This window comes from Zootoca vivipara, chromosome 9 (genome assembly GCF_965207765.1).
Source record: "Zootoca vivipara chromosome 9, rZooViv2.hap1.1, whole genome shotgun sequence".
Taxonomy (NCBI): Eukaryota; Metazoa; Chordata; class Lepidosauria; order Squamata; family Lacertidae; genus Zootoca; species Zootoca vivipara.
The window spans coordinates 39193719-39214543 of NC_142592.1; the positions used below are offsets into that span (position 1 = coordinate 39193719).

The window sequence follows — 20825 nt, forward strand, 5'->3', positions numbered from 1 at the left end:
CACAGTTTCAATCCTTGGCATTTCCAGGTAGGGCTGGAGAAAGCCCTGTCTGAAACCCCGGAGAGCTGCCGCCTGTCAGTGTGTAGACAATGCAGACCTGGTCTGACTCTGTATAAAGCAGCTGCCTTCAGTTCCAACAGGAGCTGCACTGTGAGTACTGATAAGCTCTGGAGGCAAATGGATTTGTCCCTTCCTGCCTTCTAACAAATCACTTGACATCGTTTCCCAACTTGGTGCTTTCCAGGTGATGGCTGGGGCTGATGGGGGTCCAAAATACCTGAGGCCACCAAGTTGGAGAAGACTACTCTCTAGGCACTGTGGCATCATAGCAGTGAAAACTTGTGGGTCAGTCAGGGATGAAGATTAGTCAGGGATGAATTCAGCTCAGGACAGATGGTTCCACCCACCCTCAAGCCGAGGCTGCTGCTGCTGTTGGCACTGATATACTAGGTAGGGTGTGAAGATTATCCTTGCTCATTCTCTCTAGATTTATGAGCTCTTTCTTTGGCAGGCCTAACACTGATGGCTCAGTTCATTGGGAAACTAGACAGCTCACTAGACAGCCAAGTAGAAACCTTTTAAATTAGAATTAAGGTCAGGGATGGGGGACCTGTTGCCCTCCAGATGGTGTTGGGTTCCATCAGGGATGATGGAAGTTGTAATCTGACAATGTCTGGAGGGCTACAAGTTCACCGTCTCTGATTTAGGCACAGCAAATATCGCCAGTACTGCAAGGTCAGCTGCAACATAAGTCACTTTGACCTAGTCTAAAGCTCTTCATTTCTTTTTTTTTTTTTATTTTTTTTTAAAAAAATATTTTTATTAATTTTCCAATTAAAACCAATTATATCACATTCAATATTTCAAATTATACACATATATATATCAATCAAACCGAATGTTATGCCAAATCATCTAAATAATTTATTTTTGGGTTCCCATGCTTCAAGAAATTGGGAATTCCTCGCAACTGTCCACTGCCGTCTTATTTCTAAAGTTCAAATCGTCCTCCAAGCTCATAATATTCCAAATCTTCCCCTTACAGTCACCTAGATGTTTTCCACTTTCATCCGATTGTTCCAGCTGCTGAGATAAATGTCAAACGAAGTTTCACAGATGTTCTTTCTCCTGTGTGAGTTAATCAGTCCAGCCTCCCCATAAATCTTCTTAGTGGAGCTCCCTGTTGCGACGGAGTAGCAGCGCCATCTTAAAAGGCTCAAATCACTTTCATTTTCTCATTTTCTCTCATAGCCATGAAGATTTACGATTTATTTATCTTTATAGAATTTACAGCTTTTTCAGGCAGGAGACCCAAACATCCAACCATGAACTCTTGGTAAATTAATGGATCTCCTTGCCCTATAGCTGAACTTAGCTTCAGGTCGCTGCTCCAATTTAAAGTGCGTCACAGCTCATAAATCCTCCGAACGCGTCCAGAACTCCTTCCGTCTGACTAGGGGGGGGCTTTTCTCATCGGCAACTTCACATCTTTAAGAAATATGCTCAGTAACAACAGCTAACAAAGTTCAACTCACACAGTCTTTTGCTTCTCTTTCACTCCAAACAAGCCAGGACATCGCGTCCGGGAAGATACGAGGCAACAATATGAAGAAAAAATAAAAACTTGCTTCCCTTATCGCTCCGTCCCCATCAATCCTTCTTCCAGATGCCGTACATTCTTTGACTCCTCTCGCTCAGCAGCATAAAATTCTCAGCAGTAAACAGCGCTTCTTCCCCTCCTTCTGAAGTATGTCCATAGATTTAAGCCTAATTATCTTCTTTAACCATGGAAATAATAAAGCTCTTCATTTCAATAGGGATTTTATTGTCTATTTTTATTTTTATTTTTTAAAAAATGAACTTATATCCTGCCCTTTCTCCAAGGAGCTGAGATTGGTAGTTCCACACAGTGGTTACTCATTTTGACATTGTAAGGTAGGTTAAGCTAGGAAATGGTCATCCAGTGAACTTGATGGCTGAGCCCAATTACACCACATATTGGCATTCATTGTAATTATAGAAGAAAGAACTCACAGTTCCAGAAGGTTCTGAAGCCATGGTTTACAGCTCTAAAACACACAAAGCAGGACGCCTTCCTGATTGCTTCAGTTGTTTTAGCCCACTGACATTTTTTAGACATAATAGTGATATCTTTCAGTATAATGGAAGGTTACCAATGAAACAGGAGCCTTTAAGGAATCTGTTTCCTCCACACCCAGATCACCTCTAGGAATGCCTCTGATGCAACCTCTGATCTGTGCGAGTTACTCTCTGATAGTCAGTGAGCTCAGGGGCATAATGGATGCTAATGAATGCCTCAGGTAGCAATATGCCTGTTACTATTTCCAGAAGAAATTACCGAGCTGTGGCTCATAAAATAAAACATTAAAACGTCTTTGAAGTCTTGGGTACATACAGTGCAGTAACACTCCTTTATATATAAGCCAAGGCTTATTTCAATTGTGATGTCGTGGAAAGGCCCACAGGCAAATATTAAATAACTTACCTCATAGAGCAGTGAAACAGCAGTAAATGACAATTAAGATGAAGGAGAACCAGGCATGTCTATTTAGTTAATGCATTTCTACTCTGCTGGATGTGCAGGAAAAGGCAACGTAAATATGGAAGGTGGTGATAACGGATTGTCTTGAAAAATCTGGTCATGCTTAGCGTCACCATGTTCGCCTGGGTCTTAGCTTCTCCTACAAAGTGGAGGATGTACAGATACTTTTTTGATGGGATTTCTTTCAATATCCCAAATACTGGCTGCAATGGGGAGGAGCTATTACTGTCCCTGCAAACCTATTCAAACATGGTGGCCAAAATACTTTATAGTCTTATAATTCAAATTTACTAGTGAGGTCAATGCTGGGTCTAAGAAAAGGCAAGAAATCGCCAAAACTTTGGATGCCACAGATCTCTGCCTCCATTCTTTGTACAAGTTTTTGAACTGTTCCTAGGTTAAAAACATAGCCAGCAAACCATTGCAACAATTGAGAAACCAAAATAGAGGGAGGTGTGAGAGGGAGCAGCTTATGACACCTCTGTAGCCATGTTTCATGTGTCAATCATAGCAGCAACAGCAGCTATACTTGGGGAAACGAATCATTGTTTCCCCAAAACAAAATATATTTGCTTGTGACTAGGACTGGGAAAATGTGATAGCTCCCAAACGAAAGTGCTGCTGTTGGGGAAATATTGGGGTTCAATACCATGTAGGTTCAGCCTGGATGGCCAGTAAAATCCAGGCTCCAACTGTTAGTTGAACAAGACGTTTATTTAAGTGTTGCAAAGACAGCACGACAGCAGGTAGTTGATGGGTGGCACCGCCAACATGAAAAAAGCACAATCATTTATACACTTCTAAGCAAAGGGAGGCAAAGCAGCAGTGATGGCCATATATGACAGTACTTCCTTCTACTTGTTTAATCACAAGGCATAGCAACCTTCTTATCTTTCCTTTATTCCTTTGCCCTTGATGGTTAAAGCAATAGCTCCTGTGGTACGTGTTGTTCCATCCTTCTCTCATGGGCGTACCCAGGATCAAAACTAGGGGGGGGGGCAAGGGGAGGGGCCAAGGCACGGAAGGGGAGGGGCCACAAAGTGGGCGGGAACAGCGAACTCGCGCTCCGCCGGGCTGTGCCCCTCCCTAGAAGCAGGGCTGGTGGGCGGAGGCGGAGCCCAGCCCAGCGGAGCGCGAGTTCAGCGTTCCCGCCCGCCGCGCCGCGCTCTCTGGTTCCCCGCCGCGCTTGGCCTTGCCAGAGGGCGCGACGGGGAGCTGGAGGGAGGGCGCAGCGCGGTGGGCGGGAACGGCGAACTCGCGCTCCGCCGGGCTGTGCCCCTCCCTAGCAGCAGGGCTGGTGGGCGGAGGCGGAGCCCAGCCCAGCGCGAGTTCGGCGTTCCCGCCCACCGCGCCGCGCTCCCTGGTTCCCCACCGCGCTTGGCCTTGCCTGAGGGCGCGCCGGGGAGCTGGAGGGAGGGTGCGGCGCGGTGCGGCGGGAATGGCGAACTCGCGCTCCGCCGGGCTGTGCTCCACCTCTGCCCACCAGCCCTGCTTCTAGAGTAGGGCAGCTGCCCTAACTTGCCGAATGGTGGGTACGCCCTTGCCTTCTCTCATCATTTCCTTGCAAACACCGCCATCACATGCCAACCTTCACTTGCCCAGCCCTCCTCACACACATTTCCAATGTTTAATTTTACGATATCTATAATTCCCATGACACTGTCTTGAAGGGAGATCAGTGGATACAGTGCAACAGCAATCAGCTATACAAGTTACTGTGCTTAAGTCGCTAGTACAGGAAGACTCCATGCCAAACTAAAGATCCGGAAGAAAGAGAAAAGCAGTAATGGAACCTGTGGAACCAGTTTTCTACCTTGGTTTCCAAGGAATTGGCATTTGCATAGGAGAAGGAAGGGAATGCTCGGTCCTTTGTCTGCCAATCATCACTTTTTCTTCTGAAACTTCCTTCCTCAGCTGCTTTTGCAGCCCTGGACAGGCACGTCCAACAGGTAGATCGTGATCTACTGGTAGATCACTGGACATCTGTGGTAGATCACTGGTAGATCAGTGGCTCCCCCCAAAGAAGCTGAACAACTTTGGCTCTCCTAAAAAAAGCTCAACATTTTGGCCCTTCACCCCCTAAAAACGGGCCTTCCCTTCTCCCTAAAAGAAGCTCAACAAGTTTGACCTGAACCTCCCATAACAGGGCTTTCCTTCCTAAAAAAAAAAAAGCTCAAAAACTTTGACCTGAACACCCAAGAAACGGGCTTCCCTCTTCCCTAAAAAAAAGTTCAACAACTTTGACCTGAACCCCCCAAAAGGGGATAGATCACTGCTAGGCTTTAACTCTGTGAGTAGATCAGAGTCTCTTGGGAGTTGGCCACCCCTGCACTATATGTATGTGTTTGAGATGAAGGGTGAAAGGGGAATTTTTTTCAGGGGAAAGCCACTGGGAAGTGAAGGCTTAAGCACTACCTTGGTTTTCCTGTGCAAATGGCACCCTAAGGGTGCTTTAAATGGCAGAACTGACTGCCAAGGCTTCACTGCACATGCTGTTGTTGGGTAACATGTAATCTGCCCCTCATACTGGAGTTTACCCTGACATAAGCAAGTGTAAGCACCTGCTGCCTGCCTGCAAACTCCAAGGCCACCTACAGGGCAGGGCACAAGGGGAGGCTGCAGGTATAATTGCAGCCAATGCTACCTGCAGGAGAACTTTGTGGCACCTGTGTTATTTTTCAGCTGATAATGTATATTCCCTCCCACCCCACTTTTCTGTTGCATTGATGTTTTTTGTTAGGGCATCGATCCTGTTTGTTTCAATACAAATATGATCCTAATGGTTTCAATACAATATGTAGGAACTGAGCAGCAAAGGAATGTCCTGAGGAGCAGGTTGTACGGGCGCACCCTCTTCTGAAGAGCTCATGGATTGCATATTTCATGTTGATGTCATCTAGGCTGGAGTCCTTAGGGACCCCACTTTCTCCCACCTTGCATCATATTTTTCTTTACAGTATATCCTTTCTATGTTTTTCTTGACTACTGTGAAAATCTGGCCTTCTTTCCTTGCTCCTCATTCATTCTTCTCTTCTCTTTCTCCTTCCCTTTCTCAATTCCTCTCTAGTAGACAACTGTGGTGTTTGTTGGTGTGATCTTCCTTAGGTAAGGTCAACACGCTGGTTTGAGAACTGTTTTGGATCTGTGGGCATACCGGGAATTTTGAGAGAGTGCAGCATATGCCAGTCACAAAATGTCTGCTGTGGGATGTGTGGCATGGCATAACACAAAAGGGCTCCCATAGGGGACATGGCACACAAAAAATGACTGCCACATATAAAAATAGAGAGGGCTACAAAATGGCGCACACATGCCCTCCCATCAGCCCTCCCCTCAATCAATGGATAAAAAGGTTCCTATATCAACCATTGCTGCACTCTCTCTTTGCACCTCCCCTCTGCTCAGAATGGAAGCAAGAGTGGGTGGCCCAGAGAAATGTAGGCCTGTTCAATATAGAACAGGCTGAGCTAGGACAAGCATTAGCTGAACAAGAAGATGGAACATTGGAACAGTCTTTGGTCCATTATGGATATTTATACTGAATCATTTACAAGGCACCACTGGCAATATGGGCAGGCATACCAACGCCTGCAAAGACCATATTGACAAGCCTCTTCCATTTCTATGACAGTAGAGTTAGATAAAGGTCTTCAAATGTATTTTTTCTGTGGTTGTATTTGCATTGTTGTTTAGTCTGTTTTATCTCCAAAAAACCTGCAAAGTGCAACCCACTCAGCAGTGCCATTCTTACCTCCAATCCCGAACACAGGCTACCTATTCTGCAAGGTGGGACTTTTGCCTTCTTAACTCCAACGCTGGCCATGCTCTCTCTCCCCAAATGGAAGTGCCCAGCGTGGACCCAAAATTCCAGCTCATTGGATACTTCTTCTCCAGACTTTGTTGAGATCTGGCAAGAACGAATGCGAGAGGTAACCCACTGGGCATTCCATATATATATGTGGGGGGATATCTTGAAGTCTGGTTCTGAATAGGAGGATATCCTACAAGTTTATGTAGCTTCTCCAATAGCTATGGAGAGGGTGATTTCACTTTTGCTTTCAATTCTTCTCTTGATCAGCCACAGGGAGATTATACTTTACTTGCTCTTTGACTGGGTCCATAGAGGACCAGCATGGTTTCTATTCCCCATAGTTCCTTTCCATGGTCTTCCAACGGCCAGTGCCAAAGGTCAGCATGGTTGGGCGTCTGCCAGTGGTCCACATCCTAGCAGGACTTGCTGCAGTGAGGAGGTAGATTCATTGAGTTGGACATGCATGAATGGTATCTTGCCCAAGGGCCTCCCAAAAACCTGGAGATTTCCCTGTTCTCCAGTAATAATTAAGGTCTACAGTACCATGGGAGAGGTTGATGACATAATTACGTCTCACATATCTAAAACTAACAAAGATGGCAGTTAAATACTTAAACATTTTGTTATGGTAGAAATTTCAATGTCACTGTTAAAAGCTGATGTGCAGGGAAAGAATCCACATTAAAATAAAATCAATGGAAAGTAAGAACATAAGAGGAGCTTGCTGGATCAGGCCAATGGTCCATCTATTCCAGCATCCTCTTCTCGCAGTCAGCAGTGTAGCTAGCTGCCTGGCTGCCCAGGGCGGCAAACACAAAGGCACCCCGCTGGGGGGCGGGGTGTTCATCGCACGCATGCATCGCACGTCATGACACATGTGGCATGACGCATGACGCATCTGCTGCGGTGCATGCGCTCACAGGAGGCATGCACCGCGGCGCCATGGCAAACCCTGCAAGCAAGCCGCAGAGTGAGTCAGCCTTGGTTGTGTTGGGGCTTCTCCTCCATGGCGGCGGCCGCGTTGCACGGCCGTTGGAGGTGGTCAGCCCCGTCTAGCCTCCTGCCTGGGGCGGCTGCCCCTCCCCTCCCCCATATTACTACACCACTGCTCACAGTGGCTTCCCAGATGCCCACAGAAACCTCCAGCAACTGGTATTTAGAAGCATTCCTGCCTCCAACCATGAAGGCAGGAGGAAGATAATCTAAAATTAACTTTTGCAGGAGGGGAATTTGAGGAACTGAGGCAGGTAGTGGAGATGAGAAATGAAGTTATAGGCCTAATAGACTGATTAAAAGCTGACAAATTGCTGGGTTTAGATAACATCCACCTGAGACCTAACAAAGAACACAAATGTGCAATTGATGATCCTCTAATATATGTAACTTATGTCTCAGATCAGTCTCTGTACTTGAGGACTGGAAAGTAGCAATGCAACATCAATTTAAAAAAATATTGGAAAGGGGGCAGTCCTGGAAATTACAAGTCAGTTAGCTTAACACCTGTCCTGGGAAAACTGGTTGGAAGTATTATTAAAGATACAATAACCAAGCATATTGAAGGACAAAGCTTGCAGAAGTTTATTTTTGAAGTGTTTATTTTTTCTTTCTCTGTTTCAGTTACAGGGAGCAATCATGGTAGCTTCCTGCTTCCAAATCTTTATTGGTTTTTCTGGTCTCATTGGATTTCTGTTGAGGTTCATTGGCCCTTTGACAATTGCCCCAACCATTTCCTTGGTGGCGCTGCCTCTCTTTGTCTCTGCAGGAGAAGAGGCAGGACAACACTGGGGTATAGCAGCTGTGTAAGTTTTACCTCCCTTTAATACCAAGATGAATGTGATACAAACAGAGAACATACACCTAGTGCTTTTTTCTGGGGGTGTGCAGGGGTACGCATACCCCTAAACATTTTGTGAATCTTTGTACTTTCGTTCATTTACTGTATTTTTCCTGAACTATAAAGTGATGATTTTCTTGAGTCAAAATGAGTGTACCCCTAAACATTTTTAAAGAAAAAAAGCACTGCATATACCATTCCCCATTTTTATGTAGTAACTGGGGGCGAAAACATTGGCGGTTATGTATTTGTGTGCAGCATATGTGAAGTCACTATCTTCTGGTAAATGTGAGTTATGAAGAATGTGCATAAACATTTGTTGCTGTATGCAGTTGCATGGAATATATAAAAATGACATAATGAAGTTGGAAATATGTATATTACCAACTCAACATGCCTTGTCTCCAAGCCCTCTCAAGAAAGTGACACAAATTCATAGTATAAACAGCCTATATAGTGAATTGCCCAGTCGATATGCAAAGACTGCAGGTGGATTCCAGTCGGTGTCCTTGCATTCACAGAAGGGCTTTTGATCCAGTGGACACTTCTGCTCACAGATTAAGAGAGGATACTTCCCCCCCCCCACCCCCAATCCACTGTTCTCTCTGCAGTTCCCTCTGTGCTGGACGATCCACCAACTCTCTGAAGCCAGTTTTTGAGGGGTGCTGAGGGCTGCAGTGAGAGGACGGAGAGTAAGAATCAGCGAAAACAATCTCTCCTCTTCTTCCTTTAGTAGAGGTATCGGCTGGATTAAAAGCTCTGCTATAAGCATGAGACCATCAGTTAAATTCCACCCTATCTGTATCAACCAGCAAATGTAAAATAATATATGTAAAATAATACATACCTGGGATGAATTCACAGTTCCTTGGAAACAATGCATCTTTACTGGGCAAAATAATGTATTTCCCAATTTCTGTTGTTAGTTCCATGCCTCAATTCAGTCACACTCCTGGCATGGCATGTGCTTTATGCTCACATGTAGATATATTCTTCGAGGCATTAAATAGGCTTGATCCTCTGATTTTTACAATGAGCTTTTCATCTGTTTCTGAGTGTGGAATACTAATAAGTGCACACTGCTTGAAACAAAGTACACTGTTGTTGATTTGTTTTGCTTTTTTTTAACCCTGCTTTCTGTCACATGACACAAAGTGGCTTACAAGATTTACAAACACAATAAACTAATGAAACACAACAATGCACAATAATCAGAAAATATAAATGCACAACATACACAACAGCAGATTAACAGTGCAATCCACTGCTTTGCATATCAGATCAGAACAAAGTAAATTCCAATGAATTAAGTAAGGTGTGCTTGCATGTAAATATTAGGATCCCAGCCTAAAATAGGTATATTGGAGAAAACAAAAATCCAGTCATGAGAACTTTGATATCAGATGCTTATCTCTGTTTGTGACTTGCACAGAGGTGTGTGGAATTTTGTAAGATGATTCAGGACAGTTGGTATCTCAGTAAATGAAGTCGATCCCATACAATAGTGTAGAAGAAAACAGTGTAATAATAAACATGGTTGTGAAAAGGCAGTGTAGTAGGAACATTGCACCCCAATATCTGAATAAGTGCAATGCAAGCATACAAATGGCACCAATGTTTGTATTTGTTCTTGTATAAATATTCCCTTAAGTTCTGAATCAGGACCTCCAAGTCAACATAAAACATAAACAACTTTTTCTTAACTTCTTTCTTTTCCACCTCAGAACCATGTTCCTCATAGTTCTGTTCTCTCAGTACCTGAAAAGTGTCCCTGTTCCAGTGCCATCTTACAGCACAAGCAAGAGATGCCATTTCTCCAAGGTCTACCTCTTCCAGATTTTCCCTGTGAGTTAACCCCTTTGAACTTTTGATGACCAGATAGACCACAGCAGGTAGACGAAAATAAAACTAAAGCATGCTTCCTTTCAGTCACATAACAAATTGTATTGACTTCCACTCGTGCGTTGGCAATGAAATAAGCCAGCTGCAGAGGAAGTTTGCCCATTGTTTCATGCTGTGCCTTTATTTGGGTGAGGGTTTGGTGGTTTTTCTTATGATTGAGTAGCTATACCACAACTACATTTCTTTGATGCACTTTGCAAATGTAATGGGAAATACTGTTGAACTATATACAGCTTCCAGTCTGGAGGAACGAGTCCTGCCACTAACAGTGATTCATTGTCTTCTGTAACTGATTAGGTGCTGTTTGGCCTTACACTTACTTGGCTTCTCTGTTTTATACTTACCATCACCAATGTGTTCCCTTCGGACCCACTTGCTTATGGCTACAAAGCCCGGACTGACAGCAAAGGGGATGCTCTTTCACAGGCACCCTGGTTTCGGTTTCCTTACCCAGGTATTTTCATGCCGTAAAGTTGCTGATTTTTTGCCTCCCCATTACGAGTGAAAACATTAACCAACTGCTTGGTTCTCTTTATTAGTTGGTTTCAGATTAATTTCAGATATGGTCTTCTTCAGACCAAAGGGCTTCATTGTTAACAGTACTGCTAACAGTCTATATGTATCTGTTGATTCTGCCAATGTGTTTAAGACTGTTTCAAACAATCATTGGGTATTTATTACAGTGCGTGGGCATAGCCGGGAGGAATCAGCTGTCCCCCTCCCCCAATCAAGTTAATAAATAAAAATACTTAACTAAAAGTAGAAATTGTAGAAAGATTTGACAGATTTTTCTGAGCACTTGAGGTCAAAAGAAAGTAATTTAAAACAACTGTCGTGGGGACATTTCGTTCTGAATCTGCTAGACAGAGCCAGGGAGAGGATGATGACAGGTGGGTGTCCTGCCCGCCCCCCCCCCAACATAATTCATGGCTACACCCACGTTACAGTGGCATAGCTGCCCATTCCGTACAGGGGGGGGGTAAAACTTTGGAGCAGCAAGATTGTCTAGGAGTTGACTTGGAAGCAGGTAGAGGTGGATATGGAAGAACACAACTGACAGGACTGATCCTTGTTCCAGGCACTTCTGATTTAGGCAACAGCCACTCTTCCATAGTGAGACATTGCACACAAATAGTTCATCCTTGGCGACAGCTTCCACTTGGTTCGTACTTAAATGATTCACCATGTATTGACAACTGATATGTCGAGCAAGTTAAAGTAGCTTCCTATGCGGTGGTTATCACCTGCAAAACAGTCCTGATGGTTGTCCTGTTAATAATTGTCGTTGGCAAAATAGCAGTTCCTTTGGCTCCAACGTTTGGCAACATCTAAAGAAGTTTTAGCTACTTATGCTGGTGAGCTTCACCAGGGCCGGCTCTAGGTAGAGTCCCGGTGGCGCGGGGCGCCAGGGCGCGGGGCCGATAGCCATGCTGCGCCCTGCGAGGGCAGGGGCGCCGGAGTGATCTCCGCCCCTCAGCGCCAGGGCACACGACCTGCTCGAGACTGCCCTGAGCTTCACCAGCCTCAGATCCACAGTCTTAACATGGAGACTTTGTTATTGTGTTTGTGATACACAGGTCAATGGGGAGTTCCAACCATTAGCTTGGCTGGGATATTTGGCATCATAGCTGGAGTGATCTCCTCCATGGTGGAGTCAGTAGGCGATTACTATGCCTGTGCTCGTTTATCTGGTGCTCCACCTCCTCCCAAGCATGCAATCAACCGTGGAATCGGAGTGGAGGGGATTGGCTGCCTTCTGGCGGGAGCCTGGGGAACAGGAAATGGCACCACTTCATACAGTGAAAACGTGGGTGCTTTGGGCATCACTCGGGTAAGTCTGATTTCAGTACAATAAATTTAATTCCACTGTAGCAGTGCTAGCATTTTTGCAGAAGAGACAGCCACACATGTGCTCTTAAAACAGGCACCCCAACCTTCAGCCTTCCATATGTTTTGGACTACAATTCCCATGATCCCTGACCACTGGTCCTGTTAGCTAGGAATCATGGGAGTTGTAGGCCAAAACATCTGGAGGGCCGCAGGTTGGGGATGCCTGTCTTAAAACAAACATGGGCTATGCATGGATAGTATTTTCCCAACTGTTCTAACGCCAGGGAACTCTTTCCACATTAGCTTGTCTTCTGAGCAACACTGAGGGCATCTGCTGTGGAAATCCTGTGCTTTGCAGAGGATTCTGGGCAATTTTCTAGAGTAAACATTCAGTTTGTGTAGGGCATTTCCCAGGTCACACACACCACTGGCACATCTGAACTGAGAGCATAGCCTGAGAATCCCCCAGTACTCCCCTGGATCTGCACACTGCAGGGGGAGATCAGCAGCGGCGGGCAGGCTCAGCGCTCACATTGCGATCTTTGTAAAAAGTGTAGCAGAGGGGAATGGAAGAAAAAGTTAATGGGGTTAGGCGCCATCTTGCTGCCCTACGCTTGAGGCACTAACACAAGCTCTGCTAAGCTTTTAAATGAGCAAGTTTGCTGGATTGCTGTGCTGAAGAGTCCTCCCAAGCAGCCTGTTGCTCTGTGATAGACTTATCTCATCACAATTCAGAGGGTTAGCTTTTCTCTCTAATGAGCCACAACATTTTAGTCCTCTCCGTGGTAGTATATTATCAGAAATCAAGTTGTGCAGTAATATGATTACCTTCAGAAAGTTTATTAATGTTCTATAGGTTGTAGAAAGAACAAGGGTGAGGGGAACCTCTGCCCCGCAGGTCTGTTTCCCACAAACCATGCCCACCTGATGCTATGTTTAATATCTGCTATTGTCATTTAGAGCATTTAAAGGGAATATTTTTAACACCTCTTATAAGTATGAGCACTAAAAACATAGCATATTTAACAGGAAAATCCATGGAACAACCAGAAATGCTGTATTTCCATTGGTAGAAAAAACACTTGGCTATTGAGTCTTACTGTAATCTTATCTGATAATATGGCCATTATTATTAGTTGTTACATTTATCAGTCCATTTACTCAGTAAAAGGTCTCAAAATGGCTTGACAAGGTAAAATACAACACGTAAAAGCCATTTAAAACCTGAAAATAAAAATAAAACAGCGAACAATACTTAATAATATGCACATTCAGCAACATATTAACAAGGGCAAGGTCCTGTAAGAAAAACACTCTGGGGAGACGGCGTACTCCCCAAGACTCCAGAGCGTCTTTCTTGTGGCCCTCTCTGGCTGGCATGTCCCTTCAGTTCAGAGTGCCAGTAATATGCGGCTCTTTCTTCATGAAAAGAACATGCAAGTCTTCCAGCATAATGCAGCAAGAAGAACGACTCATCTGTAGTTCTAAACTACTTTATTTACAGTCTATATACAGAGACTCCATAATCACGTCTGTGTTCTCCGAACAAGAGTACAGTACTGCAACACGGCAGAAGTGAAACTAACACATACAATAACAACACTTAAGCGGAAGAGATAAGATAGACTTCCGTTCTCACACTCTCTCAGACACTCATGTGATTTACACCAAACCTAACAGTCCTTGCTGTAGCAGCTAAGGATAGATAAAATCCTAACAGGTCTTACCTTCCACCCTAAAAGATGACCACTACTGTAGGAGGCAACATGAGCTAATTAACCAAAGCCCTACAGTCAGAACTGACAGAGCTCTGAAACATATCATTATCTTTGTCCTTTTATGGGGGCTTGTAATTCTCTTCTGTTCTTCTCAACATAGGTCGGGAGTAGAATGGTCATTGTGGCTGGCGGCTGCGTTATGCTTTTGACTGGCATGTTTGGCAAAGTTGGAGCTATATTTGCCAGCATTCCAACTCCCATCATTGGAGGAATGTTTTTTGTGATGTTTGGCATCATCACGGCTGTGGGAGTTTCCAATTTACAGGTGAGAGTTTTGCTTCAAAAATCAATTTAATTCTGCATAGGTGAGGAGGAGCCATTTGTGCACAGTTTCAGTTTCACTGGATATCCTCAGCTCAGCACTCGAATTCTAACCTGATATCCACACCAAACATTTTAAAGCATGTGGCTCAATCCCCGCCCCACCTACAAATCCTGGGAACTGTAGTTTGTTAAGGCTGCTTAGGACTGTAGCTCTGTGAGGGGGAAACTACAGTTCCCACAATTCTTTGTGGGGTATGTGCTTTAAATGTATGGTGTGGGGGAGTTATTGTATTCTGCCTCATAGCCTAAATATAGTCTATCAAGGCGTCTTACATTAAAGAAAAAACATAATCTGTGACAGCTAAGAAATAGTTGAATAGCCCAAATTTAATATTAAATGTGTTTCAGGTAAGAAAATTATCAAGGACCATTGCAGTTGGGTAACAAGATGTAATAAGTAGTTCTTCCTATTTTGCATGGTTGGTATGTCTACAGCTGAGGTGATAGGCAAGGATTGCAAATTGTTAAGACTGCTAGTTGCACTGATGGGATAGTTACAATTTATGAAAGACAATGAATTGGGTTGAAACAAAAAATAAAAAAATTCCTTCCAGTAGCACCTTAGAGACCAACTAAGTTTGTCATAGGTATGAGCTTTCGTGTGCATGCACACTTCTTCAGATGAATTGGGTTGTTAATGAGGGGGTGGGAATTCACAAAGTATCAATTTTCAGTAAGATACATGCCAAGGATGGTTTTTCACTGTAAGTAGAGAAGCATTTCAGAAAGTTGAAGGAACCTGGTAACATGACCTTAAGATGAAGATGATTTGAGATTGTTAACAAATCCAAAAGTGTCAATGAACTATGAGTTAACTTCTGTTAAAAAGTACAGGTGTGTTCAAACTACAATATTTAATAGAAATAAAACAAAACTATTAAGTTTAAACATTAACTCTGCTATAATGGGATAAATCAGCACATTGAAATGCGTCCTAAAACCAAGGTGACATCTTTCTAACAGACTAGATTGCCTTTATCAACATCATTATCAGATAGAAAAGATTACAAGAGATTTTCTGAGCTGATAAAAGGTGAAGATTTTGTAGTTAGATAAAATTGCTATCATAAAAAAGCATTATCAAAGGCTTCATCTTTGAAAATTATTCATTTTCTTTTTCATCAAGGATACTTACATATCTTATATGGAAAAGTAAACATCCTAGTGTAGCATTAATTGCTTTATAGAAACCCAAAGAGCTTGACTGCTTGCCCAAACTTGTCTATTACCAGATTAAAGTAAGTCTAAAACAAATTAAAGCAAAGGATTCTTCTTAGAAGAGCACTTATCATTGTCTTGGGTACCATAAAAGCATAAGTGCACCGTATTTCAGTTCTTTCATACCATCAACTTTCGAGTTGTGGAATATACTCAAGACTATATTGCGCTGAAATATTTATTATTACTATGTTATACAAATAGGCATGCATGGGGTGTACTGGACACATCCTAATGTTTTTTTAATAAAAACTGAGGATTCTGGTGAGAAGGAGAGAGCACAGAGTAGCAACCCAGCTTCTATGTCCCGCCACTTCCAGTGACAGATGTAAGCAGAAACAGAAGCTGCAGATCTATTTCAGCCTTTTTCTTCTGCCTGCGTCTGTCACTGTCTCATGGCTCTTTCTCTGCCTGAGCTCAGAGTCTGGGACACCTGCTCAGGGACACATGAAAACCTTCAAGGGCACCATGGTGCCTGTGGGCACCCAGTTGGCAACTCCTGCCCTACTGTAACTCAGTGTGTAGCTAAGCCTAAGCATGTGCAACTGAAACCACCACATATTGATTCCCCATTTTCCCTTACTCTGTTTCCCTTGTGTTGAATTTTAGAGTGTAAGCCCTTTGGCGCATGGACTTGCCCTCTTATACTCAGTAAAGCACTATGCACACAGATGGAATAATAAAGAATCAACAATGCTGCATTGTCTACATACCAAAAATAGCTGGTGAAATTAATGGATATTGTAGTATCCCTTTGTTTTCCCTCTAAAGACCACCTCCTCTTTATTCAGTATACAGATATGAACTCTTCAAGAAACCTTTTCATTTTTGGATTTTCTATATTTGCGGGTCTGACGGTTCCATTCTGGGTGCAGAAGAATTCAGAAGTAGTGGAAACAGGTGAATGTTGTTTTCATTATATTTTGTCTTTTGCCTGATGTCAACAGAAAATGAATTAGAAATGTAACCCACTAAAATTGGGGTGTGGTTCCCATCATTAACTTCTGGCTCACACTGTGGTTTCAGTTACATTGCTTCTGCCAACTCAGGAGTTCGAAAGCACACCAGTGTAAGTAGATAAATAGGTACTTCTGTGGCAGGAAAGTAAACGGCACTTCCATATGCTCTGGTTTCTGTCACGGTGTTGTTGTACCAGAAGCTGTTTAGCCATCCTGGCCACATGACCCGGAAAGCTGTCTGTGGACAAACACCAGATCCCTCAGCCTGAAGCAAGATGAGCACCCCACCCCATATTTGCCTTAACTGTCCTGGGGTCCTTTACCTTACCTTACATTTCATGTATTTGAATTCTGGACTTTGACAGATACAGTGCTCATGCTAAGAAGCTGCCGTGGGTGATTCTCATCTGCTGCAAGTGGTTTCTGCCTTAAGATGCCAGATGATAACTGTTCCAGTCACATGTTTGTAGCCGTCATCCTCCAAATTCACTTAACAGCATTATCAAAGCTGACTAAGCCAACCACCTTTTTTGGGTGGAGACATGCATGCAAATCCATGTTTGTGCAACCAGTTAACATGTATTGAATCTGTAGATTGGGTCAAATGGGTTAAAATATGAAGACTGTTGTTTTAGCTTTTTTAAATTTAATTTAATTTATACGTTCCTTTCCCACATGCCCAAAACGACTTGCAATAGATACCAGAACCATAGATATCAGGTATCTAAAAGAAGAGGGATGCGCTTGGCACTGTGGGTTAAACCACTGTGCTGCTTGGGCTTGCCGATCGAAAGGTCAGTGGTTCGAATTCCCGTGACGGGGTGAGATCCCGATGTTCCGTCCCAGCTCCTGCCAACCTAGCAGTTCGAAAGCACGTCAAAGTGCAAGTAGATAAATAGGTACCGCTCTGGCGGGAAGGTAAACATGTCTGAAATTATTTATTGCAATCAAATAATATTGGCTTTCCTTTTGTATTTTATTATATTAACAATATTAAGAGGGGAAAATAAGACCAGCTTTAGAGTAGCTATTATCTTCAGGCATTCAACCTTTCATCTGAAAGGTTTTCATATGGGAAAAGGGAAATAAGTGTGCTAGCTCCCCCTCCCCGCCTCATTCCTGCACCTATTCGCATCCCTGTCACTCTTGACAAGTTGGAGGGATATCCTCTGAAGCAGGGAGCCTGTCTGGACTGGCTCAAGGCATTTTTCTGCCTGAGGCAAAAGTCAAAATGACACCCTCCCCCAGGGCACATACAGGAGCCAATTGGACTGGTTATTGAATCTTATTCCAATACTGGCGAAAGGACAATGCCTTCCACTGCACTTGAGGGCAGTAGGCTAGCATAGGGGGGTGCAGGGCAAGCCACATGCCACTCACTGCTCTGGCCACTCCCCCTACTTCAGCAGCTGCCGCCTGAGGAAGCTGCGTCACTATGCCTCATTGTAGGGGCGGACCTGGAACCTGTTCTAATTGTGTAGGTTCCTCACATGATGTGAAACCCTGAAAATTCACAAATCTAAAAAGCCAGAGGAGCCTGCACAAGTAGAAAAGGGCTCCCTGTTGCACAGTTTATCCTCCCAACCCGTGGACAGGAATGTCAACAGGAGGACAGGGGTAACATGCTCGTCCCTCACCCCATGAAGGGTTTAGAACACCTGAACTAGGTTTATGACAGCATTCTATCTTGCGTTTATAGTTAGTATCACTATTTGAGTTTCTGAAGAGAAACATATCTTCTTAGATATGGTTAGTTGTATTGATTCTAAACAGTGCAGATATTTGGCTCAATGACTGCTGCTTTGGTACATTGTACAACAAAAGGCCGTAGTTCAAAGCACAGTCTTTATATTATCAGATACGGGAGATTTAGCAACATGAGATGGATATCTCTATTTTGAGGGCTGATATGCTTGAATTGCAGAGTTGAGAATGTGAATTGAGTGCAGGGTGATGTTTGCAATTATGTGATAGCTTCCCTGTTATGCCCAGTTCACAATTCCAGGGCATCTGTCTGTTAAACAGAATATTGTTTGTTGGACAGAATATTGAGGTAAATATACACTTTTGTCCCCCCCCCCCCAATTTTTTTATTCATTTTATAATAAAATACAAAGAAAATGAAAACAAACAAACAAACACAATCCACATACATAAAGAACAAACAAACAAAACAAACTTAAAACATTTTGAATATTATTCTTTTTGTCACATCTTAGGGTGACTTCCTCGGGACTCCCCTATCTGCGTTTCACTATCATTCATCTCTAGCAATTTCTTAATCATATCTTACATTCGTATTATATACCTTTCTTAACTTAATTTCTCTACATAGTACTCTAAAATCTATTCACTTTAACTTATCTTAAACCTAAACGATACATTCTTAACCTACAGCTTATATCTACTTCCAAATCAATTCAAACTTCAATTTTATTATATTTCTTTCAATAAACTTTAAAATTCTTCCAGTCTTCTTCCACCGCCTCCTCTCCCTGGTCGCGGAGTCTCCCGGTCAGTTCAGCAAGTTCCATATAGTCCAGGGGTCAGCAAACTTTTTCAACAGGGGGCCGGTCCACTGTTCCTCAGACCTTGTGGGGGGCTGGACTATATTTTTTTAAAAAATGAACGAATTCCTATGCCCCACAAATAACCCAGAGATGCATTTTAAATAAAAGGACACACTCTACTCATGTAAAAACATGCTGATTCCCGACCATCTGCGGGCCGGATTGAGAAGGCGATTGGGCCGCATCCGGCCCCCTGGCCTTAGTTTGGGGACCCCTGATATAGTCCATCATTTTCATTTGCCATTCTTCTATTGTTGGTACTTCTTGTGTTTTCCATTTTTTTAGCTATCAATATTCTTGCTGCTGTTGTGGTATACAAAAAGAATGAAACATCTTTTGGGGGGATTTCTTTTCCGACTATGCCCAACGAAAACAACACTTTTAAAAAATGGCTTCCATCATGAGCTGTTGGGATTTGTTGGGGTTTCTAGTTTGTTTGACAAGTGGATTCTGTTTCTAGGAATTCAACAACTGGACCAAGTAATCAATGTGCTGCTCACCACAGGCATGTTTGTTGGGGGATTCCTGGGCTTTATCCTCGATAACACTATTCCAGGTAGGAATTACAATAATATCCCAGCTTTCTTGACTATGTTCTAGTGTTCGTTCCTAATGCACAGTTGCAAAGGTATGGCTGCCAGGGTTTTTGAGCCCCAGGTCATTTTCAGAATAAATCTGAGATCCAGTCCTGATGGCTTTAAAAACACAGAGTTCTTTAGCTTTCTAGCCACTCCCTCTGAATCAGTAACACTGGAGCACTTAAAACATTAGCTTAACTGAGAACGTGTTTTTCCATGACCCAACCACATGCAGGCATAGGCCCTGACCACTGAGTCAACAACACATTGGGAGCAGGGTGCTAATTCCTTGGGGGAAACTAATCATGCAGTTTTGGCGATTTAAAAGTTACCCTACAAGAGAGCAGCTCTCAACACAGCTGGAGTAAAGTTTAAAGGAGCCAACTCCAGGTTTGAGGGGGGACTTTTGTGTGGTTATGGGGCGTCCATCATTAGGACAGTCAATCCCTGTCCTCTAGCCCCTCTGCAGATTTCAAGCTTTCATATATATTTTTAAGAGTAAGTTTCTAGCATTTGTAGAACATGAGAGAGGAGGCAAAGTGGGCAGGTATTTTTGTGACCAACTAACCTGCTTTCAGTGTCTTATTTGGCCACTGCCACCCCACCCAGATAACTTTCTGTAGTGGATCATGAATGTCAACAGTAGCCGTGAGGGTATCCTAGAGCAATGCTATGCCAGGGGCATTGTGGGAAATTAAAATGGCAGCTATACTCAGCCACCTGGTGCCTCTGAGATCACTGATCTGGGGAGAAAATGTTACAGAGGGCCCATGGCGGGAAACATTGGCAGGCCTTGCCAGGCTTTTGCTGCTGTGTAGCTGCACCTGTGTCAGGTGCTGTGCTGTCCCCGAAAGCACCCTGCTGGTGCAGTAGAAACATCCTCAGCATTTTGATTTGAGGAGGCCGAGGGTGTGGCCACTACACAGATTGGGATCAGGGAGGTTTCTTTTTAGACCAAGCCTTGTGGGTTCTGAGGGCAAAACTGTTTTGCTTTTTGTAGCAGAAAGGCACAGTCAAAACCACTTTACAGGTTTACAGAGGCAATTGGCACGACAGAGCTGTGTTTATAATATATTCAGTGTACAGTGGTACCTCAGGTTAAGAACTTAATTCGTTCCGGAGGTCCGTTCTTAACTCGAAACTGTTCTTAACCTGAGGTACCACTTTAGCTAATGGGGCCTCCTGCTGCCGCCGCCATGTGATTTCTGTTCTCATCCTGAAGCAAAGTTCTTAACTCAAGGTACTATTTCTGGGTTAGTAACCTGAAGCGTTTGTTACCCAAGGTACCACTGTACTATATAGCACTAGTCATTACACCATGCCTTGCATTTTGCCCATATTCAAAAAGAGTATGAGAGTTACATTCCTGACGCTTTTCATATTTTTGTTACAACTGTGAAGTTGTCTTGTGAGAACTGATGCTTATTGTGAATGGCTCCTATTTTTTCTTATACACTA

General features: G+C 43.5%; 1 protein-coding gene across 4 annotated transcripts in view; it reads left to right on the plus strand.

The window, feature by feature from the left end:
* LOC118091395 (solute carrier family 23 member 1) overlaps positions 1 to 20825 on the plus strand; it is a 43763-nt gene that overhangs the window by 19580 nt on the left and 3358 nt on the right. For all 4 annotated transcript variants that reach the window (XM_088651986.1, XM_088651987.1, XM_088651985.1 and 1 more), the window contains 8 exons: positions 6333 to 6492; positions 7992 to 8173; positions 9933 to 10053; positions 10408 to 10564; positions 11688 to 11941; positions 13819 to 13983; positions 16052 to 16160; positions 19250 to 19345. In XM_088651986.1, the coding sequence (XP_088508112.1) occupies positions 6333 to 6492; positions 7992 to 8173; positions 9933 to 10053; positions 10408 to 10564; positions 11688 to 11941; positions 13819 to 13983; positions 16052 to 16160; positions 19250 to 19345 (1244 nt within the window). The remainder of the gene's footprint in view (positions 1 to 6332; positions 6493 to 7991; positions 8174 to 9932; positions 10054 to 10407; positions 10565 to 11687; positions 11942 to 13818; positions 13984 to 16051; positions 16161 to 19249; positions 19346 to 20825) is intronic.